General features: G+C 48.5%; 1 protein-coding gene across 8 annotated transcripts in view; it reads right to left on the bottom strand.

Moving 5' to 3' along the window:
* Positions 1–13,582, bottom strand: part of KIRREL3 (kirre like nephrin family adhesion molecule 3) — a 728,850-nt gene that overhangs the window by 29,882 nt on the left and 685,386 nt on the right. For all 8 annotated transcript variants that reach the window (XM_044997029.1, XM_044997031.1, XM_044997030.1 and 5 more), the window contains one exon: positions 12,906–13,013. In XM_044997029.1, the coding sequence (XP_044852964.1) occupies positions 12,906–13,013 (108 nt within the window). The remainder of the gene's footprint in view (positions 1–12,905; positions 13,014–13,582) is intronic.

Here is a 13,582-nt window from a genome sequence, read left to right as displayed (position 1 = left end):
GAAAGCTGAGGCTGAGGCTGAGACAGCAAGCAGCGATGGACATGAATCTAAACAGCCAGAGCCAAACAGCCCTAAACTTTGACGTTTGGCTCCAGCCTGAGAGCTGGGTCTGCATAGCAGGACTGGCTCGTCTCTCCAATGGGTTGAGCCAAACCCCTAGGTTCTACCACCACCTAAACTTTGCACCCAAACATGCTCATGCCTCCTCTAACGATAAACATTTAGAACCAACTAGATTTTGAAGGTGTTCCAAAGAGATCTGTTTAGTTAAATGTCTTATGCCACTGTTCTCAAACTGTTGGCCAGTGGGCTGTGAAGCACTTACTTGCCAGGGTCTGAATCCCATTTGAAAGCTAGAAATACATCCCCTGCTCTCCCACGAGTGCAGCTACTGTAACTGGCCACAGGCAAGGTGTGCAGCTGGGAGGGAAGATGTGTGTGCATGATCAGGAAGGGGTGGGGAAGTGACTAGGGCACAGTTGTTCTCCCTTGGAGTGGACCAGATGATCAAGTCTCAGGGTCCCATAATACTACATCTCTTGGTTCCTCACTGATCCCCTCAGGAGCTAAAAGAGACAAGTGCTGGATGGCCTGATGCTGTGCAGCACTGACAAAGCTGAGCGCCCTCAGTGGCTCACAGGATTGGGCCCTGTACAGTCAGAAAAGCCTCTGGGAAAACTGCAGCTAATTCTCATAATTAGAGCTGGGTGAAATTGTTTGGCCAAATTTTTTTCCAAGGCGACAAATGCAGAGTTGGGCCAACTGAAACATTTTGCGAATTCATGTTGAATATGCCTGATTGTGTGTGTTTTTAACTGAAAGAACCTCACCTCTCCCCCCTGCCCCCAAATGCTTCCTTTTGACATTTTTGAAATGGAAGTTCAGTTTTTTGATTTGCACTGATTTTTTTGTTTGAATTTTACTTCGGTTTGATTCCCGCCCCCCGTTTAAATAACACCTCCAAAATAAAAACAAAACAAATGTTTCATTTCAGGTCAAACTCAATAGACCTGAAACAAATTTGTATTTTGATTTTTTTTGGCTCAGCCGCTGATCTTAAAAAAAAAAAAATCAGTTATTTGCGTCGCTCTAATTATAAACCTTAGTGCTTTTCCTCCATAGATCTCAAAACACTTTACACAGGTGGCTGAATAGACCCTTTATGTAGACAGAGAAACAAAGGCATAAAGACATGAAGTGATTTGCCCAAGGTCATACAACAGGTCAATCTCGGAGCCAGGACTAGACACTAACCCCGTGCCTTATCCATGGGCCTCTGCTGCCTCCAAACAAGCCAAAACTAGTCAGATGAAACTGGCACAGAATTTTGCCACATTTTTGTGACACCGTGTGGTTTGACTGATTTTTCCCTTATGCTAACAGGCTGGGATTCTTACTTCAGTGGCCCTATGCAGCTGAGGAGCTTGCTTTAAATCCACACCCCCGAGTGATGTTGCTAAGGTGGCTTAACTCCCTAGTTTGCTTATTGGAATGTCACGTGGACCAGCCTTACTAAAGTCCAGAGAGATCACAACCACTTCTTCCCCCACATCCACTAGGCTGATGACTCTGTCAGAGGAGGAAATTAGGTGATACAAAATAACCAACCTGCATTTGTTAAGTACAAATCAAGCCAAACCAATCTATTATCCTCCAGGTTTGAACAAACTGATAGTTTGTTCCATTTCTTTCCAGGTATCGTGGTTAGGCTGACGGGTCTATAATGCTCCTGGTCTTCTTTTTCCCCCTTTTTGAAGACAGGTGTTACGTTTGCCTTTCTCCAGGCCACTGGGCCCTCACCCAACCTCCCTGAGCTCCTGAAGATAAGCACTAATGGTTCTGAGATTGCTTCAATTAGTTCCTTAAATCCCATTCGTGGGTCACTACTCTGTGTCAGCAACTCGTCAGGCCTGACATACTTACTACACCCAAGACATAATGCTCTGATCATTCATTTTCTTTCAGAAAATATGTACGTGTGTATCAAGAATTATAGATATAAACTGGAATTATGACTGTGTGTAAAGCAGGCATGCCAGGGGGAGTTGGAAAAAAGTTTTGCCTAGACCAAGACAATGAAGGTCCATTTATATAGTGGGTAAACAAAACAAGCAGAGGAGACAGCTTCCAGCAGGGAAGAGAAACTATATCTGGGCTATAAAGCCCAGGGGTCTGAACCTCAAGTGATAAGCTAATGAATCAACTGATTGTTACACAATATTACTGTATTAGAAAAGTGTATAGCGTGAGGTATTTCACCAAAGCCTAATACACACTAGTGATTAATACCATCATAAACTGTATGCATTAACACTATAAAAGGATGTATGGCTACTTGATATTAGGCTTCAGAGGGCTTTTTTTAAAATGTCTAATACATGTATAAATCTGTTCTTATCAGAACTAGGACAATGGAAGAATTCTTCCATCAACCTAGCTACTGCCTCTTGGAGAGATGGGTTACCCACAGCGATGTAGTTAGTGTCTACATTGGAGCGCTACAGCGGCGCAGATACAGCTGGGCAACTGTAGCAGTTTAAGGGTAGACATAGCTTAAGAGCAGCTAGACGTATTCAAGCAAACTAAGGAAATATGGTCGAGAACATTACTATAAATTGGGTGCACGACCGCTTGAAAGACTGAACTCAAACAGTAGATCAATGGTTTGCTGTCAAACTGGGAGAGCTTCTCAAGTAGTGTTTCACAAAGGTCTGTCTTGGGGCTGGTACTATTCAATTTTTCATTAACGACTTGGATGATGGAGTGGAGAATAAGCTTAAAATTTGTAGGAGGGGAGCTGGGAGGGGTTGGAAGCACTTTGAAGGGCAGGATTAGATTCAGCCTGCTTTGGATAATCGGTCTGAAGTCAATTAGATGAAATTCAGTAAAGACAAGTGCAAAGTACTGAACTTAGGAAGGAAAAAACCAGACAACTACACGATGAGGAATAAGTGGCTAGGCAGCAGCACTGCTGAAAAGGACTTGGGGGTTATAGTGAATCACAAATTGAATCGGAGTCAACAGTGTAACGCTGTGGTAAAAAAGGCTAATAGCATTCTGGTGTGCATTAACAGGAGCGACATATATAAGACTCAGGGGGTAATTGTCCTGCTGTACTTGGCACTAGTGAGGCCTCAGCTGGATTACCGTGTCCAGTTTGGGGCACCACGCTTTAAGAAAGATGTACACAAATTAGAGCGAGTCCAGAGGAGAATGATCAAACGTTCAAAAAAATGACCTATCAGGAAATTTTGAAAGAACTGAGCATGTTTGGTCTAGAGAAGAGAAGACCGAGGAGGGAACAGTCTTCAAAACGCATTAAGGTTTGTTACAAAGAGGATGGGGATCGATTGTTCTCCATGTCCACAGAAGGCAGGATAAGAAGTAACCGACTCCATTTGCAACAAGGGAGATTAAGGGTAGATATTAGGACAAATGTTCTAACTACAAGAGCAGTTAAGCTCTGGAACGCGTTACCCAGGGAAGTTAGGTTGTGGAATCCCCGCCATTTGAGGTTTTTAGAGATCAGGCTGGACACCTGTCAGGGCTGGTCTACATTTACTTGGTCCTGCCTTAGCAGATGAGGCTGGTCTAGATGACCTCTCCCTGCCACTTCCAGCCCTACATTTCTAGGATTAATCCTGGAGAAGTGATTTTTCTGAAACAGGGCAGGTCCCGTCACTGCACAGGCCAGTCCCTCCGGGTTTCTTCACTGCTCATTTAATTTCTGCAATGGCAAAATGTGCTGGATTGACAGGTGTGGGGTCCGAATTCTTCAGACTACACAACAAGGGCAGCACAGTGCAGCCATCCTCCACGTGGCCCTGGAAGGGTCTTCACTGGGCAACAGAGGGCACTTGCACCTGCTTGGCCCATGCCCCCTTTGGCTGTCCTTCTGACGCTGCCAAAGGGCAGCTCGTTATGGGCACTGATGTGTCCATCAGCAGCTGAGACCCACTTGACGCAGGGCACTCAACAGGTCTCAGAATTTTTTGGCCACTACTGAACTACTTTCCTTTAACCCTCTCCTGATAACATTCCTCTCAATCCAAACCTCGCCCTCTACCCACCCACCCCACTCAGGCTGGCACACAGGTAAACCCCTGAAAGCAGCAGCATGAAACGTTCCAAGCCTTGAGATGCTAGAAGAATGATTTCGCTCTGGTTTTTTTCTGTGGTGGTTTCTTGTAGCTTCCTTTTTTGCTTGTCCTAGACTAAGAATAATGTTCCTCGGGTCGAGGCCACCGCATTTAATCACAAGGAAAAGCCAATTATTACCTTGTAGAGACATTTCTCAGGGGGTTACCCTTAAATAAAACTTGTGGACTGGTCTTGTCATAAAAGAAACAATAACAGAAGTGTATTAAAACTAGTTTAAAAGAATCGCCCCCCCGGGTATCTCTCCACTTCCTGTCTCTGTAATTTGTTTGTGATGTGCTTTGCTGCTTCTGCGTAAAGCAGTAACAGGAATTGCCTGCCCTAATCCCTGCTGTACAGGCCATAGCTGTGTCAGGCTTTTCCTGCTCTCTTGAGAAGAAATGGGGTCTGACTAGCAGATTTCAAGAGCATCTCAGCTCTGCGATGGAGAAACTCTGACTTTATTACTGGGTCACCTAGTGCCTTCCGCGAGGTGCAGCGCAGGATTGTTTGCTGCAGCACACACTACTATTGTTTTAAACGATTCAACTAATGATCCCTTCATTAGCCTCCTGGAGAGGCTAATCTACCATTTTCATCCTGGTCTACACTAAAAAGTGAGGTTGGTGCAGCTATGTCACTTGGGTCTGAAAAAAACGACGGGGGAATTCTTCCATCAATCTAGCTACCACCTCTTTGGGTGTTGAGGTATCTATGCCAACAGGAAATCCCCTCCTGTCGCTGTAGTGAGGGTCTACACCCCAGGTGGGCAAACTATGACCCGCGGGACCAGCCTGCCCGGCCCTTGAGCTCCCAGCCAGGGAGGCTAGCCCCAAGCCCCTCCCCTGCCCTGCAGTCTCAGCTCGCCGTGCCACCAGCATTCTGGGCGGCGGAGCTGTGAGCTCCTGTCGGGCAGCGCAGCGGCGTGGGTGGCTCCGGCCGGGCGGTGCCACGGCCAGTCCTGCTGCTCTGAGTGGCATGGAAGGGGGCAGGGGAGTTGGATAAGGGGCAGATGGTCCCGGGCGGCAGTCAGGAGACAGGGGGCGGTTGGATGAGGCGGGGCTGTCAGGGGACAGGGTGGTTGGATAGGCATGGGAGTCACGGAGGACCTGTCAGGGGGTGTGGGTGTGGATAGGGGTCAGGGCAGTCAGGGGACAGGGGGGGGTTGGATGGGTCTGGGAGCCTGAGGGGGGCAGTCGGGGGCAGGAAGTGGGAGGGGGAAGATAGGGGGCAGGGGCCAGGCTGTTTGCGGGGGCAAAACCTGCCCTACCCGGCCCTCCATACAGTTTCAGAATCCCGATGTGGCCCTCAGGCCAAAAAAGTTTGCCCACCCCTGGCCTACACTGACGTGCTACAGAGGTGCCACTGTATCATTTCAACTGTAGACAAGCCCTTATTGTTAAGGAATTACTGCTGCTATTCAGCCTAAATCTGTCTGTCTAGCTCATGGTATCTTTGCTAACTAAGGCTCCGTGTTTGTCACGGAGGCTACGGATTCGGTCCTTCAGAGGCAAATGCCCTCAACTGGGCATCTGCAAAGTGCACGCAACATCTGTTTTCTAAAAATGACATGCTAAGAAGAGGGAGATTCCATATTTAGTGTCTCTCATTTACACTAGTTTAACTGTATCCAGTTTACATGATTAAGTGTTGCTAGCCCTATAAACTACCCCTGGGATCTGAGAGTCATGCTGTTTTTATTTGTTTCATCACCAGTACTAAAAATTCTACATGCCAACTCCTTCCCTCAGTGAGGCCCATGAAACAGTAGAGCCTTCAAATTATGTCACCTGTGGGACCCCCATTGCCTGCAGGTGTAACTGATTGCAACTTGGTAAACCATTCTGTTGCTGATGCACAAAAAGAAACAGACTCCTAGTGACCTGTCCCAGAGCTGAGCTTGCTCTGCTGGACTAACGGCAGCACAACACAATAAAATGTACCTGTGTCACTAAAGGCAGCAGCTCTGATGCCGAATACAAGCCGAGCAGCTCTGTTGAGGAGGAAGGTCCCATTTTTGCACGCTAGAATCACTTTGTTCCAATACCCCTCCCCCAGAGATGCTCTATTCTGGGGCTCCAGGCACAGCTTTAGGGGACATACACTGGACCACCTTTGCCAGGGCTTAGCAGCCACTATCAGGGACAGGTTATCCAGTGCCCTGCACCCAGGCTCCCATCATGACACACTGGGCCAGATTTCCTGAAGATGTGCACCCAAGTCTTTTTAAAATCTGCCCATTTATAATGGGATATAGAGATCTTTTGAAAAATCTGGTCCTGTACGCTCAGCTGTTTCACAACCAATTCTGGCTCTAAACCACCCCTCTGTGCCATTTTGTCCATGAGGCAAGCCAGCCTAGTCAACCATCAGCCACATCACTGCTACCTCAAGAGTGGCCGCGAAGCACAAAGGTTACACGCAGCCCTTCCTCTGGCATTCTGAGCGGTGCGTTTCATTAGCACAACTGCCTCCCGCACACATTGTTTATCGAGTGCCAGCCCAACGGCGTCCCTGCGACAGCATCTGCTGCCTGAGCAGGCTTTGACCCCACAAAGCTGTTTAAACAAACTGGCGAGAGCTCCCTTCTGTCTGAGTGGGGAACAGAACTGCTGGAGCAGGTTCCCAGACGGAAGGCAGGCTGTGTGACAGATGGCTGCACAGGAACAAATGCCCTGCCCTGAGCTTGGGCGTTTGATCTGTTTTCCTCATTTATTTATTGATTTTGGACCATGATCTGAACCTCTTTTCCTTTCAGTAACTTCAGTTTTAACGGGCCGAAGCCAAATCTCGCTTTTTGGCTAAGGTCAATTACATCTCTGATGTGGCCTCCACCAGGGGACTCTTGCCTAGCTTTGTAGGGGGACAGGCTCTGTGATCTAACTGGCCTGCACCAATCCTAAAACCAAGGAGCACCCTAACCCAGTTAAGAGTATGGGAGGCCCAGGTTGGGTGCCAATCCTGCCTAGATGTTTGCCTGGAGTTGAGCAAAGTATCTATTGACACATGCCCCCAGTCATTGTATTAACTGCATGCCTCTAACATCAATGGCTTTATCCTGCGATATGGAGAAGCATTATCACCCTCATTTTACAGATGGGGAAACTGAGGCATGGCCAGCTGACGTGACTTGCCCCAGGTCACACAGAGAGTTCAGTGGCAGAACCAGGAGCTGAGCCCAGTTCTCCCGCGTGCAGCGCTTTAATCACAACTGCCTATTCTTCTTGGTTTCATGTGGGCAATGCTTTTGATGGCAGGAATCAGGCCCTGCCTACAGACCCTACAACTACTGGCCTCAGCACTTGGTCTGCTGGGCTAAACAACAACATCTGCTCTGCTGTGCAGGGCTCCCATCTGTTAATAAGTGAGGTGGATATTTATTCCTCTGCTTTTCCCTTGCTGTATATTTCCGAGGCGATGCAGCATGTGCCTCTACACCCCTGTATTCACACACTACTGCAGTTTGGACAAACTATGCCTTGTGAGGTCTCACTTCAAACTGACAGCACACTGGTCATCAATATCATTGTAAAATGCATGCGTTAGCCTTGTATGTGAAGTTATGAATTCCCACTGTACAATGTAACTAGACCATGTTTAAGAAGACAGCCTCGCCTAGGTAAAGGCGATAAGAAGGGCTGTCCTAGACAAAGGGCCATTTACATATTAGCCATAAACAAAGCAAGCAAGTAAAAACTAGTGGGGTTTGTTTTGAGCCTGAACTCAAGTGCCAGAAAATTAACATGGCTCCTGCACCACAGAGAGGCCCGGGAGACTGAGCTCCCAGGAGGCCTCCCCGTCTTTGAGAACAAAGGCAATTCTTTGCGAGTATGAGGGACAGAGAGATACCAGCTTCATCTTCTTATGAAGAAAAGAGAAACCAGCACCTCATACTTCTGTGGAAGGTCCTGACAGATAGACAGCCAGCCATGCTGGACCAAAAGTAATTGGTGAGCGAAACCATCTTAAACAAAGACTGTAGCTTCCTCCATTAAGTTTTAGATGTGTTTTCACTTCTATTTGCTGGTAACCAGCTCTGCCGTTATTTATTGTACTTGGCATCACTTAACCTATGGCCTGTTGTGAATAAACTTTAATCTAAACCAACCCAGGGCTGTGTTTGAAATGAAAGAATTGTTAAGTCCCGTTAAGGTGGCAAACTGTTGGGTATGGTCTCTTTAAGGCGCAAGCAAACCTTATTTCTCGGCGTGCTCCAAGAGCGGGGCTGGCCACTTTCACACAGGTGATCTTGGGGACAGTCAGAACTGGTGGCGTGTTGGGTCATCCCAAGTCAAGGAAAGTGTGGGCCCCTTGCTGAATGAGGGAGGGAACCTAGTGACGGAGGATGTGGAGAAAGCTAGTGTACTCAATGCTTTTTTTGCCTCTGTCTTCACAGACAAGGTCAGCTCCCAGACAGCTGCACTCTGCAGCACGGTATGGGCAGGAGGTGACCAGCTCTCTGTGGAGAAAGAAGTAGTTCGGGACTATTTAGGAAAGCTGGACGAGCACAAGTCCATGGGGCCGGATGCGCTGCATCCGAGGGTGCTAAAGGAGTTGGCCGATGAGATTGCAGAGCCATTGGCCATTATCTTTGAAAAATCATGGCGATCGGGGGAGGTCCCGGACGACTGGAAAAAAGCTAATGTAGTGCCCATCTTTAAAAAAAGGGAAGAAGGAAGATCCAGGGAACTACAGGCCAGTCAGTCTCACCTCAGTCCCTGGAAAAATCATGGAACAGGTCCTCAAGGAATCAATCCTGAACCACTTAAAGGAGGGGAAAGTGATCAGGAACAGTCAGCATGGATTCACCAAGGGCAAGTCATGCATGACTAACCTAACTGCCTTCTATGATGAGATAACCGGCTCTGTGGATGAGGGGAAAGCAGTGGATGTGCTATTTCTGGACTTTAGCAAAGCTTTTGATACAGTCTCCCACAGTATTCTTGCCAGCAAGTTAAAGAAGTATGGGCTGGATGAATGGACGGTAAGGTGGATAGAAAACTGGCTAGATGGTCAGGCTCGACGGGTAGTGATCAATGGTTCCATGTCTAGTTGGCAGCCGGTATCAAGTGGAGTGCCCCAAGGGTCGGTGCTGGGGTCGGTTTTATTCAATATCTTCATTAACGATCTGGAGGATGGTGTGGACTGCACCCTTAGCAAGTTTGCAGATGACACTAAACTGGGAGGAGTGGTTGATACGCTGGAGGGTAGGGCTAGGATACAGAGGGACCTAGACAAATTAGAGGATTGGGCCAAAAGAAATATGATGAGGTTCAACAAGGACAAGTGCAGAGTCCTGCACTTAGGACGGAAGAATCCCATGCACTGCTACAGACTAGGGACCGAATGGCTGGGCAGCAGTTCTGCAGAAAAGGACCTAGGGGTTACGGTGGACGAAAAGCTGAATATGAGTCAACAGTGTGCCCTTGTTGCCAAGAAGGCTAATGGCATTTTGGGTTGTATAAGTAGGGGCATTTCCAGCAGATCGAGGGATGTGATCATTCCCCTCTACTCAGCACTGGTGAGGCCTCATTTGGAGTACTGTGTCCAGTTTTGGGCCCTACATTACAAGAAGGGTGTGGATAAATTGGAGAGAGTCCAGCGGAGGGCAACAAAAATGATTAGGGGGCTGGAGCGCATGACTTATGAGGAGAGGCTGAGGGAACTGGGATTATTTAGTCTGCAGAAGAGAAGAATGAGGGGGGATTTGATAGCTGCTTTCAACTACCTGAAAGGGGGTTCCAAAGAGGATGGATCTAGACTGTTCTCAGTGGTAGAAGATGACAGAACAAGGAGTAATGGTCTCAAGTTGCAGAGGGGGAGGTTTAGGTTGGACATTAGGAAAAACTTTTTCACTAGGAGGGTGGTGAAGAACTGGAATGGGTTACCTAGGGAGGTAGTGGAATCTCCTTCCTTAGGAGTTTTTAAGGTCAGGCTTGACAAAGCCCTGGCTGGGATGATTTAGTTGGGTTTGATCCTGCTTTGAGCAGGGGGTTGGACTAGATGACCTCCTGAGGTCTCTTCTAACCCTGAGATTCTATGATTCTATGATCCTGCCAGGTGTGACCTAAACTGGTGGATGCAGGTTGGGGCTGTTGTTTGGTAGGCAGGCTGCTGAGGTCCGAAGCACTGACCCACAGCTGCACAGCACAGACATGCAGGATTCAGCATGCTTGTCTGCTGGCTGGCTGTGACCAGAGCAGCGGAGCATTTAAGGCACTCAGGGTTACAGGCAGGTAGTGACAGCCCCTCACTGCTCTGGACTGCACCCCAAAAGGCAACAGACATGCAAGCTACGCTCAAAATGTTTCGTGCTCACTTGTTTTTTTCATGCCACTCATGGGGCCAAGATCTGCTCTCGGTTACAGCCATGCCGCGCCACTGAAATCCATGGAAGCGTTGTATGTTCAGAACTGCGTCATTTCTTGAGGTGCCTAGTCTGGAGCACCCAAGTTTAAAAATCACTCAAGCATAGCAGCAGTGCAACCCCGCCCACTGCCCCGGCAGTGACAACAGCTGTTATCCCGGTTATACATACAGGGCGCTGAGGCACAAAGAGATGAAGACCCAGATCCTCAGAGGTGCCGTTGAAACCAGTGGGTGGAAGGTGCCTGAACACCTTTGAGGATGTGGGAAAAAGTGGAGATGTTCCTTTGCTGAAGGGCACGAGGAATCTTTGAGAGCTAAGGCTGATGAGGCCAAGCAGACCTACCAAAGCACAGAGAGCCAGACAGCAGGCAACCTCTGAATTCTACTCCAAAGGTTTGCGAGAGCAGGCAGCAGCACGCCAGTTGCTATTCCAACTGTCGTAGCCTTTGAGTAACTGACACGTTCAATCTCTGGCATTGCTTCCCACTCTAAGCCTTGGCGGCCTCCATTGCATATCTGATCTATCATCATCGCATTAATGTTAGAGTGTATGTCCCGTAAAGAACCCAGCACCATCTGGTTCCATCAAATAAGAAGCGTATAATGAGCCACATGCACCTCCCTCCTTGGAATGATACAGTGCACGTGTGGCTTTCTAAAAGCGACGGGGAAAAGAATGGCCGATTATGTCTGACCATTGACATGGTAACAACAATTTGGCCCATTTTCTGTCGGGCTGCTTGAATCACACATCGTTGCTGAACGATTCCAGCAAAACTGAACTGGCTCGTCTCCGGTCCATCACAACTAGTTACCAAAATGCAAGATGAATGACTGCCCAAGATTTAATTTGCTAATATCTGCAAGAGCCGCTAATGGGGTTGGGAGAGTTCAAAACCAGACGTCATTATTGCTCTTAAAAGTCCACGCGTCGCTGCTGTACGAGGCCAGCCGTTTGTTACCCAAGTCCAGGAGGAATTGGAGCTCTTTGATTTCTTTGCAAATAATCAAAAAGGAAAACCAACCGCATTTCACTGGCAACTAAACAAAGAGCTTATGAACAGCTTTGGCAGGGCTGTTTCTGTTGCAGAGTCCCTATAGCTGGAAGCACTGTCAAGGATTGCTTGTTCTCGAACGCTGTTTTAGATGCTCAAAACAATCACGCTCCTTTCCCTGATGGTTTGATCCTTTTTCATTTAGCCAACAATCATGCTTTAATTTCTCTGTGGTTTTTTTAATGAGGCAACATGATCCTGAGCTGTTTACCCCTTCATTCCTTTACCTGCGCCTTTCATGTCGTTTTAATTTATAGTCCCACTGCAGCAAAGCACATAACACCCTAGGCCCTACATAAACACTAGAGACTGGAATTTCTTATTATGAACATGCATATTTTAGAATGATAAAGTGGACTAAAAAAATAGAATCTGGAACACGCTTTGCACCCGCTCCTAGATCAGAGGCCAAAACTACTTCAAGATTTGTATCCTGCCTGTTCGACATAACTTTACCTTGGGAGTGCGGAGTAGTGTGGAACATTCTGTAGCCACATGTAATAAACATATTACCTCGGTGTCAGGCTGGTGAATTCAGTATGGGATTCCTCTGTGAATTACCCTGTTTGCGTCTTACATACCCACTCGCCCAGTGTCACCCTCTCTCCTCCGCTTTAATCCCTTGTGCCGGTAAGGCTCCCACAGCACAAGTGGGTATTGCAGTCTGCATTCCCTGCAGTGTAGACAAGCCTCAGGCCCCCAAGACTCCACCAGGCCAGTGGCCTGCAGACCCTCTGCTGGATGAAGCCACCATCAGTGTTGCTTTATGAACAGATTGGGTCGGGTTGCCACCACCTCTGCACGACATCTCCCTGAGACAAGAGTTGAGCACAGTCTGCTAGCTCAGGGGGCTGGCCCTGGGATAGGCAACTTGTTGCTGCTACAGGCTCAGCCCAGAGATGAGGGACCTAAAGAGTTTGTTACCATTGATTGTTTGGCTGATCTCAGACAAGTTCTTAGCAGGCAGGTGTCCCCATCAGCCTACAGACCTGGCAGAGCCATGGATTTGCACTCACCTTTCATCCTGAGATCAAGGGAGGGACAGCACCTGGGAAGCTCCTGCTGCCGTCCCCCGTGCTCTCATAGAATATCAGGGTGGGAAGGGACCTCAGCCGGTCACCTAGGTCCAACCCCCTGCTCAAAGCAGGACCAATCCCCAGACACATTTTTGCCCCAAATCCCTAAATGGCCCCCTCGAGGATTGAGCTCACAACCCTGGATTTAGCAGGCCAATGCTCAAACCATCGAGCCATCCCTCCCCTGTATACACAAGTGAGCTCGGTTTCCAGGACTCTGTCTGCCCCAGCAGTTGTGTTTAAAATGAAAGAAAGGGAAGGCACTTACTTCTCTGCGAGCGTGCACAGCAGAAGGCTACGATGGTGGCCATCAGCACCAGGAATGCCACGCCGGCCCCCACAGCGACGCCTATGATCACCGCCATCGGCACCGACTCTGCAAGAGGAACGAGGGAGCCAGTGAAGTGCAGAAGTGTCTGAGTATCACCTTCCCCTGCCCTGCTGCCTAACCCCCCCTGGCTGCCATAACCCCACTCCCGGCGAGTGTTGGGTCTGTGCACTGGCTTCTTAGCTCTCCTGCCCAGCCCAATAACGATGCTGGTCTTGGACCGGGTGGATGACGCATAGTGCAACACAAATGAGCTTGACTGTAACTTGACTGTCCTCGGGAGGACACAGGGTGTCGGAGAGCAGACATGGACAAGTATGACTCGCTTCGCTGGCCCCTGGATAGCTCCGTTGCTCTGCTCTAAATGGGGATGGGGGTGGGATTCCAAAGAGTCCTCCGAAACGTAAGGTCAGCTGCATTGGCTGAGCTGTGTTGGGAGGCTAAGGCTGGAAGAGCAGGGTGCTGCAACTCAAGATGAAGGTGCCTCGGCTGGGCTCTGGATTGGAACAGCGGAACTGGTGGAGTGAACGGGGAGAGGTTGCTCCATGCTTGTGTATTTATGCCCATGATGAATTTGCTTTTTAGCTCCCCGCTGGGATTTTCAGCCTGCAAAGCTG

The sequence above is a fragment of the Mauremys mutica genome, chromosome 22 (genome assembly GCF_020497125.1).
Source record: "Mauremys mutica isolate MM-2020 ecotype Southern chromosome 22, ASM2049712v1, whole genome shotgun sequence".
NCBI classification, from domain to species: Eukaryota; Metazoa; Chordata; order Testudines; family Geoemydidae; genus Mauremys; species Mauremys mutica.
Note: the sequence above shows the minus strand (reverse complement) of the source record. Positions and strands in the feature narration are given on the sequence as shown.